Raw genomic sequence first — 24,244 nt, 5'->3', positions numbered from 1 at the left:
TCCTCGGCCCCCAAAAGCAGCAGTAGCGGTGGCGGCAGTAGCGGCAGCAGCAGCGTTCGTACTCCGTGCTCCGACGGAGCTGCACTCCGACGTGAGCCACCCGGTGCCTGCGTGCAGAACGCCTATTACTAATTACTGGATTAGTTTAGCACTTCTTGAATTACTTGAGCTTGTCCATATTAACTTCCGTCTCAACACCGATGTACAAGCCTTGAATAGCTGCTTCTGAGTATAACCACCATTGCTGGCATTAAATCTCTCCGGCCCTAACTGTTTAGCAGTCTATCGATCATGGCAGTTTAAGGGATTTTTAGTAAGTACCCCAGGATAGCTGTATTCATCAATTACAAAAATTTGCGATTTTCTTATCCTTTTTTAAGCTTAAGATTTAGGGAGTCATTTAGACCCTGGAGGATGGCCGGCCAAACCTCCAAGTATGGACTCGCTCTCCTGGTGGTGAGTTGTCAATCAGTCAATCAATCAAATACAAATTCCGGAGCATGGCTAATCACCTACGAGGGTATCCAGGCACTTAGAGCAAGCTGCTCAGTCCAGTCGAACAGGCACATCTTGAGTCCTTTCCTAAATTCCAGAAGAGCGGATGAGGTCCGCAGGTAAAGGAGGAGGTCGTTCCAGAATTTTGCCATGAGTTAGGAGAAGGCGAGTCCTCCACTATTGCTCTGTTAGATTTTGGGCGGGGGGGGGCGTGTGAGGTGGAGTGCAGGGGTCTGAAGGGTTGGTGGATGTTCAGGCAGTGGTTGATGTATGCCAGTCCATGCCTGTGAAGGGCTTTGTAGGTGTGGATCAACATCTTGAATTGACATCTCTTCTGAAGGGGAAGCCAGTGGAGCTTCTTTAGGTGGGGAGGCGATGAAGATCCATTTGGGGAGGTCGAGGTTGAGTCTGACCGCTGAGTTCTGTATGGTCTGGAGTCTCTTCAGGAGGTGCGTGGTGATTCCTACGTAGAGTACGCACGAAGTGCAGCTGGCTGGTGACTAGGGCTTGGGTGATGGTTCGTCTGGTGTTGACAGGGAGCTGTGACCCAGTCACCTGGTGTTGACAGGGAACCATTTCAAGATCTTATGTAGCATGCAAAGAGCTATAAAGCAGGCAGAAGAAACCGCATTGATTTGGTTTTTCATGGTGAGCTTGCTGTCCAAGATGATGGCAAGGTTGTGTGCGTGGTCTGTCGGGTTGAAGCTGGTCCAAGTTCTGAAGGCCACCAGGAATCGTTCCATGTGGAGGTGTTGTTCCCAAAGATCAGCACTTCAGTTTTGTCTCTATTGAGCGTTATATACCAACAAAACAGAGAGGGAGAAATTAATCTGCTCACTTTCCCCAGACAGTAACAGTTACCATTATTTGGTGGTAGAGTACTCTCTTTTGTTTGGTAAGTGAGTTACCACTCCTTCTCCAACCCCAATGTTGGGAGCTCCATCCACCCTTGATGAATGTGTGACTCCAGGGCACCGCCCCCTGGAGACTCCATGAGGTGGTGAAGTACTGAACAGAAAGTATACTCGAATGGATGCACGACGCATTAATAAGCAACGAGTGATGGATTGCGTTTTTTTCGTATCCCTTAGAGTGCATGCGACCCAGGGCCTGAAGAAAGCCAAAATGAGTCTTGGGGGCAGCTATGTAGAATTGGCTAACACGTGTCATCCTACAATAACTGAGGATGTGTTAGGACATGAAGCCTTTAAGCACATCCACTAGTATTTTTAATCTTGTCAAAAGAGTGCCAATGTTACAGTACACCATATTGGTGGGTTCTTTTTAAGCAATTTTAATTCACTCTTTTTCTTTGGTGGTGATTTTTCACAATACTAATACCTGCTCTGCTGTAATCAGGCTTTGAAGCACACCGCTGAGGCACTAGGCATCAAGGGTGGGATCCCTAGGATGAAGCATGCCAACACCTAGGTTGGTAGGTGAGGGATCTTATCAAGTAAAAGTTACTCACAACATTGGGGACAGAGTAGAAGGGTAACTTACTTACCATTATTTGGTGGCAGAGTACTTGCTTTTTTTTGTTAGCTGTATTGACTTTTAGCCAGTTGTTTTTTATCCAGTCGGCGATGGCCATCATGCACCTGTGGAAGTTGACCTTCGTGGTGGAGTAGTGATAGCAAGAGGATCAGCTGAGTGTCATCTGCAAAGGATATTATTTTTTTTTGTGAGATCTGACAATGTTGGCCAAGGGGGTCATGTAGGTGGTAACCAGTGTAGGCTGAGGGACGAGCATTGAGTGACGCTGCAGATGATGTCCTTGGGTCCCGAGGTAAAAGTTGGTAGGAGGATTCTCTACGTTCTTCCAGTGAGGAAGGAGGCGATCCACTTGTGGGTGTTCTCTTGGATTCTGATGTGATGTAGCCTCTTGATAAGGGTGTAGTGGGATATGGTGCTGAATGCTGCTGATAGGTCGAGGAGGATCAGGGCTGCCATTTCTCCCCAGTCGAGGAGAGTTCTGGTGTCGCCGTCAGTGGCAGTGACCAGGGCTATATTAAGTATGAAATCTGGATTGGGAGGGGTCCAGGAGGTTGACCTCCAGATGTTGCGTGAGCTGGCGGTTGATTGCCGTTTCGGGGGCTTTGGCAGGAAAGGCAAGCAGTGCAATGGGGCGGTAGTTCTTGAGATCGCTGGGGTCGGCGGAAAGTTTCTTGAGTAGGGGTTTGACTTTGGGGAAGGAGGCTGTGGTTATGGATGAGTTGAAGATGGCGGTGAGCTTGCTGGAAATCATCTTGCTCCCAAGACTGAAAATGCAGTTGGGACAAGGGTCCTGAGTGGACAGAGTTCATGATGGCTTTGGTGTTCTGTGTGGTTGTCACCCTATTTGGACATGCACACCTCATTTGCAAGGATCTCGTTGCTATGAAGGGAACTGCTGCTGTGGTGGTGGCTTTCCTTGGAACACCACGTTTGCAGGTCGGGCATCATGTTTATAGCACCCGCTTGGCAAATATATTTGTTTAGAAAAAACAATCTCTCAAAGTGAGAGTTTATTTATTCAAAGCAAAAAACAAATGAACCCACATAAAGGAAAGTTAACCCTGCACATCAAGGCAATTCAACATCTTTCCAGGACAAGTCCACCATGCCTCACGGGGTGCATATGATCAGGGAAAATCAGCATCAACCTGCACACAATAGGATGGGGACAACAGCCACTGTGACCCTGAAATCCTGTGGCGGATGGACCGATGAGTCAGGGTGAGCAAGCAGTGGGTCCACTGATAGTAAGTCAGTGGATCCCCGCCTCTAAATTTGGATGACTGCCGTAGGCTTGGCAGGGATGGAGGACCACTGCTTTACAGCATTTAACATGTTCCGACAACCCCTAAATGAGGTGTTTAATTCTTCCTTAAATTAACCATTGTTAGAGTTTAGAGGTGAATATCACACATCATTAAAAAAAATATGGTAGTTTATTTTCTCTTAGACCACTGCCACCTTCTATTAATCCATTAATATGAAAATCCCTTTCAGCAGGGTTTTACAGCCTAATTTCCTTGAATGGAAAATTGCTCAGGCACACACGTCAAACGGAAAGTTAATCTCAACACATATTTGGGCATCAAATAGCCTAGAATACAACATCTTGCGTGGTTATTTTACTGTTCTCACTGCTCACTGGCATGATCGTGTCAACACATCCACACAAATTAATCAATTAACAAAATAAAGCATGCCTCCCCTTCCACTCGAAAAGCATCAGAGAAGAGAACCGAGGGAGAAAGATGGTGGCTGCCAATTCTTAATTGTACAAAAAAGCGACAGAAGTTACACAAGAAAAAATACAACGACTGGACAGATGATTTTGAAGTTTTGTATTGTAGCAGGTCAATCTCCAAAAGATGGTGGGTGGAAATGTCCCTTTAAACAACATTTCATTGTCTTTTAATTCATTCAGCTAACAAGCATCCTATTTTTTTTTTTTTTTTAGGAATGCAGGAAAACTGTTCCTAGTGTAACTTTACTTTTCCACACAGCCAGCCAACGTGGCGCTGCCAGGCGAGGGAAGGCTGCAGTCACAGAACTACCCTGGCATACCTTTTTCCTTTCCGGGCCCTGCTGCTAGTGGGCAGTGCTGGAGAACAGCGTGGTAGTATTGTACGGATGCCAGCACGTAAGTGCTAAAACTGAGATCACCCTCTTCCTGTTCCAGACTGGCTTTGCGAGAGCTAATGTTTAAGACCGGTCACCTGGTGTCCTTGGGTTGCATTTACCCGGACAAGCCACTCAGTAACAGTAACCGGATTACAGGCTGATCCAGCAGTCTCCGGCACCGGTCGTCTGGACATTTGTGTCCCGGCTTAGCAGCCTCTCCTGGGTTTTCCCTCCAGTGAGAGCTGTGTCACTTGCATCCATCAAGCTCAGGCGTGATCCAGCATGTATGAAGTCTGTCCGCTGCTCAGGTTTCCTCTGTCTTGTAAACAAGGTATCCTGCTAGCACATACAGCGATCAAGGCCCATATAATATCTAAAACAAATCTGCATATCCTATCATGGAAGGGGGTGGGGAGGCACACACCACCCCCACCATTAGACATGCACTGTAGGAAAATGCAATGAACCTGGGAGGTAAACAACCAGAAAAACAAACTGTCCCACACTTCTTGCAGTGGTGCTAAATCGTGCACTTTTTCTTTTCAGGCCTTTACTGACCCCAAAACGTCAGGTGAATTTACAAGCTAATGTTGCTTTACCATGCACTACTAACATTTACGACTGTGGTTACACTGCACACACTTTGTTTTTTTATTCAAAGCACTTGCTTTGTGAACTGACACTTTTAAAGAACAAGTAACTCTACAGCCTGCTACAATTTTTTTTTTTTTAATGGTGCTTCAAAAAGGCACAAGAGTGCCAAAATATGCTCACAAGTAAGGCGCGGACCCTTACTCATTACAAGGGCCTTGGGAGAGCATCACTTTACCCTGCTGGCCCGTGGTCAGCGGACGCTGCACAACTCCTACGTGCAGCACCAGGCACCACATGCTCGGAGCCGAAAAGGGAGGGGGGGAGGGGGACGGGGGCAGGGGTGGTGGGACTTCGGCTCTTGTCGCCATTGATTTGCTTGCTTTTTGGTGCCAGGCCTTGGTGGCCCACGGATTGCTCTGCCATCTTGGAGAGGTCAGTGGCCATACAGGGTAGGCCCCATGCACTGGTGCCTCCTGAGATCAGGCCATTCTGGGAGAAGTAATAGCAGTAGTTGCCCTCAGGTGAGGAGAACCCCACAGCCAGAGAGGTTGGCTGACTCACTAATTTAATCCTCACTGAAGGCTTGCTTGAGCCAAGAGTGTGCCTCAGGTAAGCCTTGTGGTGCAATCAAGTCCTCTGTTGGCCATTCAGTCCCCTTAAGGTTGGAGGGCAAAGAACGAGCCTGCAGACAGGGCTCTGCAAAGAAGTCCTACGGGCCCTCAGCCGGTGACAGTACAGCAGGGAACGTTGGGAGGAACTGGCTCCTACTCAGCCTCTAGTGTGACATTTTCCACTGCTCCGCCTAGCCAGCTACAGGCCAACGAATGGTCTACTTCTCCACCAAGACCGAGTACAGAGTGTCTTCAGATCTTTCTGTGCATCAAACCATCTGCTGCAAATCTTGCTGCAGCAACTGCAAGACTTCCAAGCCCTTTTGTCACTCCTCGTTAGGGGGCTGTGAGGGAAGTTCAAGAAGGCGAGGAATCCTAAAAAAGGATTGGCATTCCACTGAGGAGAGGGGCTAAGGACAAAGACCTTTCCCTGTAAACTACTTCACAGGTATAGATGGACACTTTGCTTTGAGGATCACCCACTGCTAGAGGAGAAATCAATGGCATATCGAAGCTGAGACCTCAAAGCGGCCTATCCGTGTTTTTTCCTTTCTCACCCTATCAATTTGAAATCTACATTGAAATTCTTGTGCACCTATGTTCGTGTAACATTCCTGTGTAAAACCATTAGCAAGCCTGGGTTAGTGCCCAGAAGCAGTAGTATTCTTGCACCAGTAGCTTTCCATTTCTTGTTGTAAATCTCCTAATGTAAGAGCTGTTGGTAAAGAAAAAGCCAGCACCGAAGCGAATAATCACACATACAAAGTCGCCATTTGACATCTACATTCATTTAAGGGTGCTTAATATAAAGTTTAGAGCAATTTAAATAGGTTACATTTACTAACAAAATAAAAAAATGTATCGAAACGTATTAAATTACACATACTTATGAAATTGAAGATTGCACACACAAGTTAATATTATGTCACTGTCTTAAATCTCGACCTTGGAAAACACTGTGCAATGCATCTTTGGTAAACCTCAAAGAACAACTTCAAGTTGTTACTGACCTGTAGCATGTTGAGAAGAAGACTTCTAAACTTTGTCCCTTCCACCATGAAGAGGGCCATTTTGTCACAAAGTTTGGCAGCAGTGGAGGCGAAGCTCCTGTCCGTCACAGCTTTTTGATAAATAGTCTTTACAATTTCGCTGAGCATCTCCTCAGAGTTGGTGGAGTTCTGGGCTTCCTCCATGAAAGTTGTGAGGTTGGCATCCACGTCGCTGCTGTTGTTTCTCATACTGTTCAGGATCTCTATCAGTTTGTCCATTTTGTTCTTTTGCGGGTTAGTGGTTTCCACTGTAACCTCATCCTGGATTTGGGGACAAAAACAAGAACGACGAGTAAGTACTCCCATGTGCAGTGCCGCTTCCTACGAATCAGAAAAGTAGAACAGAGTGAGAAGATTTAGATATTGGCAGTCGGGTTACTCCATCAAATCGGTGATGGGTATCCCGTCCGCCGACATCCAAATCCCATTATGTCCTATAAGATTTAGATTTCGGCAGACGGGATATCCGTCGCCATTGTGACAGAGTAACCCGTCAGCCGGTATCTAAATCAGGCCCCCAGTCCCAACTGAATGATGTGATTACAGTGCGAAAGGCTGGGCTTAACCAGGAGATATAAAGTTGTGATTAGTTGTAGAGTAGAGCATTACTTCAGCTCTGGGAGAGGTGATCTTTTGCCTTGCATTTTGTGATGATACTCCAAGCTAAAGTATTCTTAATACCACCAAGGTGGTAACTGTACCAAGAACTAGACGGCTGGGCACTATAGGGCAAAGAGATTTTTTTGAGGGAGACTCAGACATAAAAGTTGTAGGTAAGAAGAAGAGTGGAGGTCAGGACAGGATGACAAAAGGAGGGGAGGGAACAGCTCACTGTTCTATTCTGAGTTAAGGAATATAACTTGTTTACTGCAGTGAACAAGTGGATCAAAAGTGAGTATCAGCTTTCTTCTCAAGTGCACACTAGTCTGTAATTACTAACTGGAGTTTATATGTTGATGCTTGTGCAAACAGCAGTTAGCACATAAATTGAAATTATGAGCTATTCGATAATTATAACATCCCATCAAACCCCTCCACCCCGCCCAACTGATTTCAGTGGTAATATAACAGGGGAAAAGACTCAGAAATCAGAGAAAACGTGGTATTCGATGCCTTTAATACAGATTTCACATATTATACCTCATTTCCATGTAAAAATGAGGTATTTACCATGAATGGTATATAGCCGTCCCTGGGGTAATGGTATTTACCTCGACCCTTTCCGGCCCCATTATTAAAAGGGCCTTAGGAGTGGGAATCGACATGGGTGTTAACAGTAAGTTGGAGACATGCCCCATCCGGTGGCTCTACATCCAATAAAAATATATAGATTGTATAAAAATAGGTATTTTCAAGGTCACCTTCTTCTAAGTATGATCAAAGAGTGGTAGAACACTTAGGGCCATATGTACGAACACATTTTCCCACAGACACAGAATGGGCAAAACTGCTTGCTACATCTGGCCCTTAGATCCTTCCAAAGATAGTTCTTGATTTGGGCATCTAAGTGAGTATACTGAATAATCAGCCTCTGAACATTTCACAGAGATGAAGGAAACCTAAGGAGTTCCCCGTTCATCAATCTGTTCCAGTGCTCTGCTAGAGGGACCACAACACTTGTGGACCTGGGGACCTCATCTGCCACGACCTCTGTGGAACACCTCTGGCACCTGGAAGCAAGCTCAGAAGCTGATTAAGAATATGGGCAAAAGTGCGTCTTCCCTGCCAATTTACATCTACAAGCCCTACCCTTCTTTTTAGAATAAAACTGGACTGCTGGAAACAACTATGGCCATAGCTGAGTAGGAGAAGGAGGCAGGAGTAGGGCAAGCACGAAAAGCTAAGTCAGATGAAAGTTCCATACCTTTGTCAGGCCTTCTTGTGACCACATTATTACATGCAGGGTATGATGCCACTTTAGTAGTGAGACTAACGTGTTGCATTTTTTTAGATGGGGGACATTACAGTCACCTTACAGAAGCTGGGAGGGTGGGCATGAATCCATACAGACATTGTGGTATCACTATAGTAGTTGCAATAGATAAGGGGCAAGACTATGCTTACTTGCAAACTTTTTGCTATTTCTAACAGATGCATATTTTCATGTATTTGTCTAATTGGGACTTCCTAAGGCACCAATTGCTGCTTCCAAGCAGCTTCGGAGTAGAGGGGGCACAGGGTTGTTAGAGAAACAGTAGAGATGAATAAGCAGAGACATTTTAAGGCACGGGCAAAGTAGGCAATTGCCCAGGGCCCCTACCTTCCAAGGTGCCACATGGCAAAGTCGACTTTCTCTCTATTTTACCCCTGTCTAGTTCTCTATCTCAGACTCTCTTCCTCTTCTCTGCCTACCACTACATCAGACTCTGTTCTTCTCTACTTAGTGCCATCTTAAGGATTTTTGACCCCTATTTTTAAGTGACCCTGTTTCTAAAAGTTAAACTGTAATTCAGCATTGTTTATCACCATTCAGAGATGGATTAGCAGAAAATGAGTATTAAAATTTAAGGTTGTTCCTAACAGAAGCCACCAAAACATGCCTTGCCCAGAGTCCTGAAAATCCTCAAGTTAACACTAAGTACAAGCGTGACAGAGAGAGTAATGCAGGCAGGCACATTCAGAGCTCTATATCATCCACAGCCTGTATACTCAAGACGTCACCTACAGCCAGAGGGTAGAAATAAATTCCTCTATGCAGCAGCAATGTGCTGCACTGTTCACCTGGCTGAAATCCACTCTGACCAAACTGAACCCTGTAGTCCATCACAACTACTATACCTCTGCAACCCTTACTACACTGTTTAATGCTTACAGCGCTTCTATTGCTGACATCAAGCACCGTCTCCTCCCTTATGCGCTTGCGGCCATCCCTCACCTCTGGCAATGGCTCACCTTTTTCCTATCTGTGACTTATTTTCCCTTGTCATGAAAGACCTCAACTGGCTTCTCACTCCAAGCATAATACTGTGCTAGAACGCTCCCAGTCAAGAATAAGCTAGCATGTGCAATTAAAAAAACCTGCCCTTTGTGATAGTGGCAAAAGTCCTGAAAACCGAACAGGGGCATCACACCCTTAGCCATATTGTGGAGCAGCTCTGGACCTTTGTCACTGGACTTGAGGTCAGTTCTTGATGCCATGAACAGAAGAGAAACACCAAGGACATCCGTTTTAGAAACTGATTGGACCCTTGGTCTGGAAAGCAGCATTATCTTTGACAATAATCACCCCTTGATTTCAGAATACTCAGAAATAAGGCACATTTCACCATGTTCTCTCTATTTTATTACCCTGCTCCCAATTTCCTGATATAGTTATCGCCTAGCTCTTCTCCCTTTCTGTATCATCTGCCATATTGAAGGACTAAATTCAGAGTCAACATCTAAAGATCACGTAGTGCAAAATTAATAAAGTGCCACATGGACGGCACCATCTCAATTGAAGAAGAGTGGTGCACTGTCTTTGATTAACAAATTATCTAGCTCTCCAAGAAAGTCATTCCAAAGCTCTCACGTGTCCCATGTTCATGCATGAATATGTAATCCAGTTTAGGTTTTATCTTTGCATTCTGGCAGCTGTGGTTCAATTAACACCATTCAATCGTCAGGGCTACAAGATCTAGACATCCATGGAAACCAACAGATGAAGACCACATTCTCGGCTTCAGAAAATCTCAAGACCTTTTGGTGCTAAAACTTCACTCTATCAGATTTATTCACTATTTGACAATCTGATTGATTTCCATTCTATCCTTTCCATACCACCCTGATGCCCAAAAGTTAAAGAACAATTTATAAATACACTTTATAAATAATGCAAACATGGGATAAGACAACTTAGAAATTTAAAAAAATGCTGCCCCTACAAAACATTTTTGGCCTGTGGCTTCGGTGCCATCAGCCCAAACTCACGCTTCTTACAAGAGGTTTATGTACAAATGATTTTTTTAAGCTTATAATTACTGCTATGCTTGGCTCTGGCGGTGAACAGGTGCCTGGCAGAGCAATTTACTGTAGCAATTCCCTGTGTCCTGGACCTTTTCTAGGGTAGCTGATGCGCTTTACAGATACATTTCAACCTCATCATCACCAACTAGGAAACCCTGCACATCAGTGAACAAAACCTCTTTAAGGAATGAGGCAGCGGCAACACGGCAGGGGCTGATGAACTCAGTGCGGAGCAAGGATCAAGGGGTTGTCTAATGTTGATGGAGGAGACATGTACCGAGGCCACATTTTCAAGGTATCCACTGACCAGGTCAGTGATTCCTATTGTTTAACCTCCTATCCATAGGATCTGGAATGGACTCTGATGCAGCGATCAAAGATGGAAGCCCATTCATTTATTGAATTTCCAGTACTGCTGCACAGCAATTATTCTGTGAGGGTGATAACGTTTTCAGTAGAAGCCATACAGACATTACCTTGAGTGACGTGTGTCAGAGTTACAGACCAGAGCTCATCAAAACTCCCTTGCTTTGCTTTCTTACATTCCTGTGAATGTTCAGCATTAAAACAGTTTGCTCAGTTGCCATACAAGGTGGTGTGTCAGGTGGCCTGTTCGCAGCCTGCCATCAGATGCTTAATCTTCATGTAGCTTGATCACTGACATTTTATCACACTGCTATATAGTGAACATATTGCCAGACGAGCACCATTGTTCTCAGTTTACTCAATTATAATGAAAATGCCATCAGTAATGTTAGTAGAGTTTATTTAATGTTCAGCTTATAAGTGGTTAGTCAGAAAGTACAATGTGGGATCCTTGTAGCATTTTATGTGTATTACTAAGCGCTGAAGGTCCTTTCCATTTGTTTCTTTGGGTTGGGTGGTCTACTGTCCAGTGCTTGGACTGAGTAAAGTGCTTTAGTTAAATGCATCACAATCCAAGCGAGAGATTGTGACACAATGTTGTGCATGCGAGCGTGTGGTATATTTTAACTAGTATTATGTGCGTGATTATATGGCTTATGTTGGTATGGTGCATGACAGCGCTATTAGTTTGTCTGCACCTTGCAAACTATATAGTGTTGGTGGAGTGTTGAATGCTCTGCCTTATTTGTGCTGTCTGGGGATATGTAGGAGGCATAAGGGAAAGGGTAACAGGTACAAGGAGTCTAGGGAGAATGCACAGTAATGCAACATGAAAGCTGAAGTGGGTGGACCCATTGCTCCATGAGGTAGACCGTAGCAGGCAGAAGCAAAATGTGAATGACACTTGAACAGAAAAATGGATGGCTGGAAAAAGCCCCACTCTGTGAATATATATATAGTCACTGAGAAACAAAAGTTAAACACACGTTAACAACTTTAAGAATCAATGAGATTCTCCAGTTATAGATATCTCAAGTAACTATAACTCATACCCCCACCATGACTAGTGATTGTATCAAAGACTTTAAAGAAGATGTCATAAGTGATATATGTAGGGTATTTAGCAGTTCATCATGACCTTACAGCACGGGTTATAGTTGCATCAGTTACCTTAGGGCACGAGTTATAGTTACTTGAGATAACTATAACTGGTGAATTTCAGTGATTTTTAGAGTTTCAAACGCTACATTTTTACTGAACATTTCACCTAACTAGAACGTTAGTTTAACCTTTGTTTCTTTCAGTGAATTTCTAGGTTTAAAAATTTTTTTTTTTAAAGTAATATTTAATTAGCATTATGTAATTCAATCCTTGCTGCATAAGGCCTCTAGGCATATGGAGGGGGGAAGGGGGTTGGTGGTGATGGCTGTGGCCCACTCCCCGCATGCAGCCATGCCTATGCTGCACAGGATGTTTGATCGCGCATGATAGGGTTGGCAACAGGTCTGGACTGTGGCCAGAACCTGCAACAATCTCCCGCATGCAGCCAACCCCACACTGTGCACAGTCTTTGTCTTTGGCGCAGTGGTGCGTTGGCTGCAAGGCCATGCCCTGTGGCCAACCCCCCAAAAGCAGCCACACCACACACGGCTCGAGTCCCTGCAAATTTTTTGGCCCGGGAGACCCCATCCCTGAGGCCCAGCACTTTTTTTTTTTTTTTTTTTTTTTAGGAGGAAGGGTCATGCCTTCCCTTCCCCCACACTCCCTCCCCCCCCACTCCCTGGGCAGCTTTTGGCTCTGGTGATCCCATCCCCTGAAGTTTGGTGCATTTTTTAGGTGGAGGAGGGCACAGGGCACCTGGGCCGCTTTTGGCCCAGGGACCCCATCCCCTGGCAACATATTTAAGGCCCCAGGGCCCACCTCATGTATAATGGGGAGGGTGAGCCCCTCCCTGAGCCTCTAGAGGCCCCGGGGAGCCCACCCCAATGACAGGACATGGTTTGCAAACCTCCAGCCAAGCGGGAGTAAACACCAAGTCTGGTCCCAGCTGGTGGGAGCTTCAAATCTGCTCCCCCCCCTCTGGGAGAGAACTTTAGAGCTAAATATTGCTCCCACCTGGTGGAAGCAACATTATTAGCTGCTCCATCTGGGCAGGAGCAATTCCCGCTCCTACTACATGTAGGGAGCTAGCTGGGGCCGTGGGGGCCTTATTGCTCCCTCAGCCGCACCCAGTGGGAAAATGGTGGGTACCCTGGGTGTGCACCCACCTTTTATTCAGCAAGGCCTGAGGGGATGGAGTCCCTGGGACTAAAATCACCCTGGGGAGGGGGCCGTGTGTTCCCCTCCCCCTAATATTAATGCCGGATCCTGGGGGAGGGTGTCCCTGCGGTGAAGTAAGCCTAGGGAGGGAGGCCACGTGCCCCTTGCCCTCAAACAGTAACGCCGGGGGTGGGGTCACAGGGGTTGAAATTGGGCTGGGGGCACATATCACCTCCTCTTAATAATGCCGGGCCGTGGTGCATGTGGTCCCCCCGTGGCCAACCACCCAGAGTGCACGGCCGAATGACTTGTGCAGCATAGGGTTGGCTGCCTTTTGGTTGGTTGACCACAGGACCTGGCCACAGGCCAGGCCATGTGGAAAACCCTCACTGTACACAGCTTGAGGCCATGCCCAGCATGAAGTTGGCTGCATGGGGAGGGGGCGTTGGTCACAGGGCCTGGTCGCAGGCCAGACCCTGCCAACTCCCCACCACACATAGCAGCGTGAAGTCCTCTATCCCCACAACCACAAAATCAAGAAGGAAGGGGGAAGTCACGGCCCCCCTCCTTGAGTCATTAGTGACCATGTGGAATCCATCCCTTGGAGCCAGCTCAAATGTTATGTCCTGGGAACTCCACCCCTGGGACACAGCAGTTTCCCTACCCACACCAGCAGGGAATTTGTGTTTGCTCTTGCCTAGCAAGGGCATTTTCAAATCTTCGGCCAAGCAGGAGCAAACACAAAGTCTGGTCCCGGCAGTCAGGAGCTTAAAAAAAGCTCCCACCTTCTCAGAGCAGACTTTAGATCTGCTTCCCTGCCCGCAATGATAAGGACAGGGAAACAGATCTAAATATTGCTCCCGCCTGGTGAGAGCAGCGTTATTAGCTGCTACCTCCAGGTCGGAGCAACGCCGGCTCCCACTAGATGTGGGAAACTGGTTGGGCCCGCTGGGATTTTAGGGCTCCCCCCATGACCTCCAACAGGAGTAAGGTAGGTGCCCTGGATGGGCACCCACCTTTTATTCTTCTGGGCCACCGGGGATGGAGTAACTGGGGCCGAAATCAGCCTGGAGAAGGGGCATGTGTCCCTCCCCCTAACTTTAACACTGAGTGCTAGGGGATTGGGTCACTGGGGTGTAATCAGCCTAGGGAGAAGGGCGCATGCCCCCTCCCCCTAACAATAATGCTGGGCCCCAGAGAGGATAGGGTCCCCGGGACCAAAATTGGTTTGGGGACGGGTCTGCATGCCCCCTCTTCTTAACAATAATGCTGGGCCACAGTCTCAAAATCGGCACAGGAAGGGGGGCTGTGAGCCTCTCCCCCCCTGAAAATCTCTCCAGGTCCCAGGGGATCGGGTCTCCTGGGCTGAAATTGGCCCAGGGGTCGGCTGCAGTCCCTGAAGCCAACTGCGCACCATGCACGGCCGGAGGCAGAGTGCAGCAGATGTTTGGATATACATATAAAATATTACTTTATGTTTTTTTTTAAACCTGGAAATTCACTGAAAAAAACAAAGCTTAAAATAACATGATAGATAGTGAAATGTTCAGTAACAACGTAATGTTTTAAACAATAAACACCAAAGAAATTCACTAGTCACAGTTATAGGTACCTCAAGTAGCTATAACTCGCGCCCTCCCTATGCACTGCTAATTACCTTACATCTTACGTCACTCATGAGATCATGACATATGCAGTGAAATTAATGATGAGAAGGCTGTGCATGGCGGGGTGCGTGTTAAAGTTACCTTAGGGCACGAGTTATAGTTACTCGAGTTAACTATAACTGGTGAATTTCAGTGTTTTTTAGAGGTCAAAACGTTACGCTGTTATTGAACATTACGTTACTTTAACCTTTGTTTTTTCCAGATATATATATTTTTTGTTTTTGGAAAACACCGAAGTTGTCTCTTGGCCAGACCCAAAAAATAAACTAGACTTCACCGTACAGAACTGCCAAGTAGTCTGTTCTAAAAGGCGCCTTTAGTAATCACACTTACTTTCATAAGCGGAGAGGTGTGCCAAACGCCAGGGTACCAGAATGTAGCTGTTGTGTTTTTTTCAGCTATCAACTGCCTAAGTGCTCGCATAACAGGATGTTTTGACTGCTGCGTAGTTGACATTTATCGGCAACAGGAAAGTGAACATTTACCCTAAACGAGCAACAAACCAAAAAATAATGTACAGTAACTCTCAAGATCCCAGTTACATTAAAACTAGTTGTTTGCCACAGACACAAAACAGGAACACACTTTTGAGGACCTGTGATGTTTATGAATCGCTGATACACACAGGCATTCAACAGCTCCATGAGCTCACTCTGAAAGGCTAACAGATAGGTCGGGTGGCACGACGCGAGAAGTCGCTGTCAAATAACTATCAAGAACAAGATGGCCGCCGTTAATACCTTTTGGCTCAAACCATGTGACGACCTGAAAAAAAAAAAAAAAAAAAAAAAACATGTTCCTACCTACCTGCCTGTCAAACAAGTAGGCTGCAACACGTGGACACTAAAAGTTCTCTTTATGACATGGGGCCAAAGCCATAGTGGAAACTGTCATTTACCACTGGGGTGACTGGGTCCCACAAATTTAAATATATCCCTGCCCCCCCGAAGCTCTGTAATCCATTTTAAAACTCTGGATAAACTGGCCTGGCTAAAGAGTAATTATTTCGCTGCAAATTACTCTTTGCTATAGCAATCCAAAATCTGAAGTGGCCTACTGCAAGATTTACAGATTATTAACAAATCTTGGTATTCTGACAGGAACCAAGTTGGTCATCTTTGCACATGGACCCAATACTTGACTTACTAGTATTGCTTAATACAAAAACGAAACCAGTAGCCAACATTAAGCACTGCCTACCAGTGCTCGAGTGAGTACCATTAGAACGGGTCGAATTCTAAAGAAGAAAAAACTTTCCTTGCAACCACACCGTTTCCCTCTGTTTCCAACCTGACCCTGTTCTACAAACCCGGATCCACGGCCACAAAGGAGGCATGTTCAAACCAAACGGTGGACATTTCCATTGTGGAATGTGTTAGTACACTTCCCTTTCAATATTTCACACGTTTTCACAATTCCTCAATAGGTTTTAGTGATTTGTGAGAAGCACAGCTGATCAGCCTACCAAACGAACCCTTGCATCATTAGAGAGGGCTTTTGCTGCCACACCACAAAACCTGTGGAAGCCTGCGCACCTGCCCTCAATAAGCTGAGCCAAATTTGGACATGAAGAGGAAGCATTGACTGGTAGGATTACAGCTCTGCATATTCAGAGCAGGACAAGCTTCTCCGCTATATTCTAACTGATACTCGCTTGAACCTGTGGATCAGATGGGGGCACTAATCCTATCTCTTATGTTAAGCCTCTCACCCATCATCACCCTATATGTCACCCTTACCCTCGCAATTTGTCTAACACTATCCCTTTCCCAACCTTACACTCTAACCATAATCCTTAACCTAATATTTAGTTCTGTTCTTCCCACCAGCAGCTCATCCCTCTACCCAGGAGCTGCCACCCAATGTTGGATGGATGCACTATTTGTTTCTTCAATTATTATTTTTCCTGTCAACTGAGAAGATGCACAAAATCTTACATGGGCTGCACCACAATTTCACAGTTCCAGCTGTGTAGTGGAGGAGGTGTGGAACTCCTCTTGTATCGCCTCTAGAGAACAGGGCTGCCGTGAATTAAAATGCGCATGTTGGGGCGCATGTTGGGCTGGACAGGAGTTATTGCAAGCCCAATCTGAAAAGCGCACTTTATAGGCCCCTGACCCACGTCGTAGCACAGAGCCTTTGGGACCAAGACGGCAGCACCCTTGTCTCCAATTGAGCGTTGAGCTGCCCTGCTCAAGCCAATCCTAACGCTGCTCTCATATATTTTAATAAGAGCCTAACACTCTCAATTTTAAAGAGCCATGTTGGGATTGGCTGGGGTTGGCCGACATAAAGCAAACTTTCAATGCACTGATTGTCCTTTCACTGAGTGGAATAGCCTGGGTCTCGGGTCTCTGAGAAGACGCTGCTGCTGCTGAGCTTGCCAGGGTGAAAGCAGCACTGAGTGGGCACTGCAGAAGAACTGGGTGAGTAGCACTGCATAGGACCACCGAAAGTGCATGTAGCCCTTTACGAACCATAGGTAGATGAGCGGTGACAATTTTAAAAAGCCTGCACTGTTAAGCTGCTGTGATAAACCAAAACTCCCCTTGGGTGTTCATCTAATATCCAGTTATTCCTTACACCAGTTCTCACTAGCACTCAACAACCCAGTAGTTCTCAGATAAGTTCACAACAATATCAGGATAACAGAGTAATAGATCCTTAAAAAGCTTTGGTTTTAAACACACAACTCATTTTGTAGATAGATCAATACAAATCTTATGCCCAAATAATTCACAATTTCTTAAAAAACATTCCCCACGTGCATCCCCACCAAACGGCGCAAACTACTATCTTCAAAAAATAATCTTAAAACGGAAGAGACACATAAAACGGCACACAGGTTACCCATCCATAATGCATGGGAAGATGTCGTCAGTCAGGTCCACGAAGTGACGGGCTTTCCCCCGGTGTCAGCAAGCCGCAGTTTGACTCTAGCCCTTGGGTTGGCTTGTTCTCAAATGCATCCAACTGTTAGACGATCCTCACGATCTTTGGTGGACGACTCAGTTTTTACTCCAAGCCTATGCGTTTCTCCTCCACAATGCCCCAGGAGACGTGCAAAACGCAAAAGTCAGCATGGGCAGCAAAAGATGGCAGAAAACACCCAACGCCTGCAGTGCCATCACATGTCTTTCATCCATTAAAACAATTTCAAAATAGGGGGCGAGCTATGGGGTGCAGACAAATGCTTTTGAAATTGTGAAGATGGACGAGGTTGTTCGTTTCAAAGGCACTGATAGGACTGTGACAATGTGTGCCCTGCCACGCCAAATCTCGCTCTGCCACTCCTCTGCAGGACTGATCTTGCATCATGCATTTAATGCAACCAGACGGACAGTATGGTTTCAGCTGAATAGAGTTTCCAAACAGTCATAAAGTAGTTTGTGCCTCACTTCTTCTAAAGGGTGGAGGTTGTACAGTTGTACTCTATACAGAAGCTTCAAGGATGCTGCTCACCCCTTTGCAGACCTGGGGGTGGCTAGGTAGGATTCATGGAGAGAGCAGGGCGAGCAGTAGAGTGGTCGAGCTCCTGCTTACAGGGGATACAGTAAAGGGTAGGTTTAAGTTTCTTCTCACAAGCTTCCACACTTCTCCGCATAATTATGTTTAGACGCGGTGGTCATTTTTAAAGAAGGTAATCTGCAGAGCATTATGCAGAGTCAAAAACCATGCTACCAGTGGCACATACTGCGTGATGCACCGCTGTTGGCTGCTTTTTCAGCCAAGCACCGGCGTGAAACGTATATGGTAACTATGTACCTGTACTGCAGCGCAAGGATGTTTCACGGTCTATGGCCTAAAGATCAAGAACTCATAAGGCAGACTAACAACTCTTGGTGAATGAAATGCTGTCCTGCAATAAAGAGGTTAGTCAACTATCTGGTATGGTTGTAGCCCCTCTCTGTATAATCATTTTGGAATGACATGAGTTCTGACTGATAAATACTTCTGTCTTTAACCAGACCTAAAAAGGATAAACACAAAGGGGCACAATTTTAAATAGAACAAAACTAAGATCAGGGCATAAAGCACACTAAAAGCAGGAGGCAAAAAGAATCAGGCGATATGAAGGGACAACTATCAAGCAGAGGGTCAAAACAAACAGAAATTAAGTGGCAAAATAAAAGTACAAAGTACATAAAACACCAAGACATCTTAAAAAAAACAGAAGACGGGACAGATGGAAAACAAAGAAAGAAGAAAAAACGGGGAAAGGATAGAAGATGTGACAGACGAGGCAAAAATGGCAGAAAATGTTAAAATTATTTTGCCTATGGATAAAAATTATAAGAAAAAATACGAATGGTGAACATGGTGCCCAGAAAAGCAAGAGTTTCTGCCAAACGTTTTCCACTGATTTGAGGAAGGGGGCACTTTTACACAAGAGGCAATATCCGATGTCGAAACAGTGAAACAATCAAGGGAGTGCAAAAAGAGACGGAAATAAAGTATGAATTATACATGAGAGAACGACAGATGGTAGAGCAGTGGCAGATGAAATGAGAACTGGAGTCAGCAAAAGGAGGGCAGAGGAATTAGGGCAGGGAAGGGCCTGAATATAATTGCAGCATAGGGTAATTGTCTAATACCAGCCAAAAGCAAGCCGCCAACAAACCGGGTCATCTAATGCTTTTTCCCCTGAGTATTTTCCAGGTGTTGTGGTTCAAATGCAATAGTTAGGGTCGAGCCTGCGTCGCATGCGCTCCCGCATGCGTATCGCAGCGAGACGCTTTAGGTATTAGAAAAGGGCTCGGAGCCCTGTCGACGTCACGTCAGTGTTTTTCATTGGTTCGTGGGCTTGCCTATTCAAATCTGCTTGCTTTCATTAGTCGAAGGCATGCATATGTCATGCCTTTTCCGGTGGCTAGCCCTCCTCGAGCGCATCGACCAAGTACAGAAAACATGCAAGGCTCGCAGCTTTCTGACCGGCTCGTGGACTACTTTTTCTCTATTTTCCTAGCGTGATTTCGGTTGGCAGAAGTCGAGCGCTTTACACAGTTAATTGCACTTTTTCGGGTCACGTACATAAATGCACTTTTGCCAATAGGTAATAAGTCGGGTTAGGAGTTTACAACCCTATCAGCTCTAACATGAGCAAACGCGAGACCCGTTGCATTGCAAATGCTTGTTTTTACAATTGCATTTGAAGAGGAATTATCGAAATATATCAATATCTTAGGGTCTCACACAGTCCTCAGAGCATCATTTCTCTATAGCAGCAAATCAGCCATGTCCCCATAGTGCCAATGCCTGCTACTCCCTCAGAACTTTCAGAAATGGAAGGGCTGAAGACAAGATACCTACCCCCTGAAAACAACCCACTTCCCCAGACTCCTGGAGAAAGGGGGATTTCTTATAATCTCCATGGACAGGACAGTCCTGAAAGAGACTTAAAAGGGTGCTAGCTTCCACAGCAAAAAAGGAAAGTTGACAAGTACAGAACAGGGCTGTGGCAGAAAGGCTGAGCGTGGGTGGATAGCCGCCCACGGCCACCACTGCAGAGCTACTTCTCGGATGACCTGTGTGATGCTAAAAATGCTTCAGAGGATCAAACCGCATCCCATCACGATGGCCTTTTCATAACACTGCACATTAAGAATAGTAGCAATGAGGGAGGAGAGTATTTGTGTATGTTTGAGAGTGGCACCAGGCTGCAAAGCCACCACAAGCAAACAGATGGCAGAAAGGAGCTCATCCTAGCAACCCACCAGAAACCACAGGCAAACACGCAGCTCCCCAGACAAACATGAACTTTGCAGATATCAGTGTCGAGCTCAACACATAAATCAACGTTTGTTTCGGAGCTCAAAGTTGGAAATACTTAAAAACACTTGTATGTTGCCTTCTGAGGACCATCTTTGTGTCTACAACCAAGATTCTGTGCATTCAAACCTACCATTTTCTCCACTTTTTCGGGCTACCTCCCCAAATATGTGGTCTCACCAAGTGTGCCCCATGTCTTGGCACAAAGTTAAATCTGCATTGTGCACAGGGCAGGCTCTTCCGGACCTTGAACCGAATTATTCAGCTGCTAGTTCTAGCTGCATAGGACCTCATCACAGTTGCTGACTTCAGTGATATTCCTGCATCTTGTAAAATAAACCAATCTATAGGGCTTGAAAGGCTTTGTTTTTAAGACCCACCAATTTCAACAAACATGTGTCTATAGTGCACCATATTATGTTGCAGGTCCTAACATGATCTGTCAGACATTCAGTTGTCTTTACTGGAATAACTCTAGACGATGTTTAAATAATTACCTTCGAAAAGAAATAGGTTATTTCTAAGAGTACATTAAGAAAGTAGCATGCATAATGCACCCCACCATGGAATCTAAAAATATTTTTGCCAGAAACTGCTCATCTCACAATCGCATGCTGCCAAGAGAACCTTTGGTGCTGTGACACACTTATAATCCAAGTGCGAGCCTTTAGAGCCTCTAGGAAAACAAACAGCCAAAAGCAGTGGTTCCCAACTTTTTGACTTCTGTGGACCCACCACTTTATCATTATTGGAACCCGGGGACCCTCACTGAATCATTATTGGAATCTGCCCCCCCCCCCACTGAGTCATTACTGAAAGCTGGGGACCTAACCTGTTAACATTATTTCATTTTCTAAGCAGTCGCAGACCCCCTGAGGAGGCTGCGCGGGTCCCCAGGGGTCCCCAGACCACAGGTTGGGAACCACTGGCCTAACACAACCGTTCTTGAAAAGTGCACCCACGGTGTGAAACTCCGCTTCATCAAGCGTTAGGTCGATCCATTCTAGGAAACGTTCAAAAGAGAGTTAAAGAACCAGTTGTTTCGGTGTTGCTTTCACCTAGGATTGGTTAACAATGGGGGTCAGGTAAAGGTCGAAAGATATTCTTCCCCAACATCACCACTACAAATGTATTTGAACTTTTGTAGATATATTTACTCGTTTTCGTGCTCTCGCTTGACAGCGCAGCTGTTGCCCTACAATTACGTGAGAATCACTATGAGGGGGGCTTTGGCTCCACCTACATGTTGGGAACTAGGAAAACATGGTTTGATTGAAGACGTTGTGTGCTTCCACAAAAATATTGCTTGCCCCCTACACAGCTGTGATCATTTTGTTCATTTATACATCTGTCTGAGCTTGAAAGTTCAGGGGCACACACATGCCACTGTAATGCTAAAGTGTCTTAGATAACTATATAATTCTTGGCGTTTTTGTCTTGCAGTGCACACTCGGGAGGAGGGCAGTCATTAACATACATAGATTTTTAGGTCTGACTCAACCTATTGGCATTTGCAGTACTTATTTGTCTAGTCTCTGCATTTCTTTATAATCTGTGTTTGCCCTAGGATGTTGCACCTGTGTCGTACTTTTTATTCGCACTTGTAAAATAGTTCCTATGTTAATGGCTCTACCTCCCACTGAATCTTGTCCGCACTGCATAAAAATGCTAGGGAATAAATGCATATAATTATAATGTATTTATACAACTGACTTGTGATGAAATTAGAGTTTGCTGCCTGGACAGTAGAAGAGCACTTGCCTGTCAATTGTGTGGAACGGCAGAAGGGATCCTGCAAATGACACTGTGCTCACTGCAGTTTCATCTCCTGCCCACAATAGATCAAGAGCATTATCGACAATTGTCTGTGAATTTATACTGTACTAGAGAATAAATGGATTGGCGCTTGACGCACAAGGGCCTTGAGACCCAGAAGTAAGTGTAATGTTCTCAACATCGGATAAATCTGAGCAGCTCAGCATAATCGAGCAACCACACTAGCTGCATCCTTCTGAACTCAGTGCCACCTACCTTTTTGTTACTTTGCACACCTGAGGTAAAAAAAAATGTGTAATAGTCAAGACTCTCACCAACTTTGTTCTATTTTCTTGGGGCTGTGATGTCCCAAGACGGTGCATACACCACCTCACCTGCACCCTCATATGGACTCTTTAGGTAGAGGAAAAGCCAAAAAACCTGCAGAAATCTGAACTAAGTTGTCAGAGAATTACACATATTGAACTGTGCCTAAATGAGGACTTTCAGTTTTAGAGCCACCAAAACATTCTTAAACTGGCACATTTATATTTTTTCCATTTCAATTAGTCCCCAAAATGCACCCCATGTCGGCATATCGTGATTCTCTCTAACCCTATCGAATGTCTGACATTCTGCGCGCATCTTAGAACTGAAAATAATTCAATTAGGGGCATGCCCTCTGGCACACTGCCCAAGTTTTGACATTCATTTAGTTTGTGTGGAAGTCCCAATTTTTTTGAAAAATAAAAAAAAGTATGCAGCAGTCAATGACCTCCTCAAGAAGCTCTTGTCCGACCTGAGTCAACTTACCAATTCCTATTTACCTGCACCCTTACTGATCCAAAGTGATAGAGAAGGCCATCAACAAGCAGCTCATAACCCACCTTGAACGGCACCACCACCTACTGGACAAAACTCAATCATGATTCAGAAAAAAACACACAGCACCAAAACAGCACTCATCTCGCAGCCACCGATGACATTCGGACCACACTGGACTAAGGAGACACAGTGGCCCCCATCTTGTTCGAACTCTCCACTGCATTCGACATGGTCCCCCTAGACATACTCATAGAAGAATCCATGAGCTTGGCACCAAGGGCCTGCACTCAACTGGATCTGCTACTCACTCAGGAGGGGAACCCTGAAAGTCAGACTGTTAGTCTTCACATCGGAAACTAAAAGCCTGATCTGCCAAGTACCCCATGGATCGTCTTTCGGCCCTACCCTGTTAAACGTCTACATTACTTCACTCGCCAGCATCATCCAGTACCAGGGAATCAACTTCAACTCTTATGCTCAAAAGACCAAACTCATCCTCTTCCTGATAGACAAGAGAACCACCACCAGAGCCAGCTCCACTAATTGCTTGACCATGATAGTAGAATGGGTGAGAACCAACTTGTTGAAGCTCAACTCCGACAAGACAAAAGTACTTGACTTCTGAAACAGGAGCTCCCCGAGGGATGCCACCTGGTGCCAACAGAGCTGGGACCAACACCCACCACCCACGCCAGAGATCTGGGGATTATCCTGGACAACAAGCTCAACATGACGGCACAAGTCAACGCAGTGAGCGCTGCCTGGATCCATATCCTACATATGCTATGAAATATGTTCAGGTGACTGCTAAGGGACACCATCAGACAAGCAGACTCAACTGTGGCAACGCACTCTACAGCAGGATCTCCAAGCAGCTCCTACAGAGCTCAGATCACCCAGAACACCGCTGCAAGACAACCTCCCATGTCACATCCACACCTCACACCTCCCCAGAGAGCTCCACTGGCTCCCCATTCACAACTGCAGCCAATTCAATCTCCTCACACACACATGAAAGCCTTGCGCAACACTGAGTACACCTAAACTGTTGCACACACTTTCACCAGCCTGTCCGACAACTATGCTCAGCCTCACTCACCCCGCTTTCCCCCCACATTCACAAAAGCAGAGCAGGAGGTCACTTGTTCTCCTATATCGCACCCGAAATATGGAACAACCTTCCACAACACATCAGAGCCTCCTCCTCCTTCCCACTTCTGGAGTTCCACATGAAGCTGAAGGCCTGGCTCTTTCAATAACTCTAAGGGGATCACACACCTACACACCTGCTCAA

General features: G+C 45.7%; 1 protein-coding gene across 5 annotated transcripts in view; it reads right to left on the bottom strand.

Moving 5' to 3' along the window:
- CTIF (cap binding complex dependent translation initiation factor) overlaps positions 1-24,244 on the bottom strand; it is a 758,204-nt gene that overhangs the window by 202,613 nt on the left and 531,347 nt on the right. For all 5 annotated transcript variants that reach the window (XM_069219134.1, XM_069219121.1, XM_069219132.1 and 2 more), the window contains one exon: positions 6,326-6,625. In XM_069219134.1, coding sequence (XP_069075235.1) covers positions 6,326-6,625 — 300 coding nt within the window. The remainder of the gene's footprint in view (positions 1-6,325; positions 6,626-24,244) is intronic.

The sequence above is a fragment of the Pleurodeles waltl genome, chromosome 1_1 (assembly GCF_031143425.1).
Source record: "Pleurodeles waltl isolate 20211129_DDA chromosome 1_1, aPleWal1.hap1.20221129, whole genome shotgun sequence".
Lineage (NCBI taxonomy): Eukaryota > Metazoa > Chordata > Amphibia > Caudata > Salamandridae > Pleurodeles > Pleurodeles waltl.
Note: the sequence above shows the minus strand (reverse complement) of the source record. Positions and strands in the feature narration are given on the sequence as shown.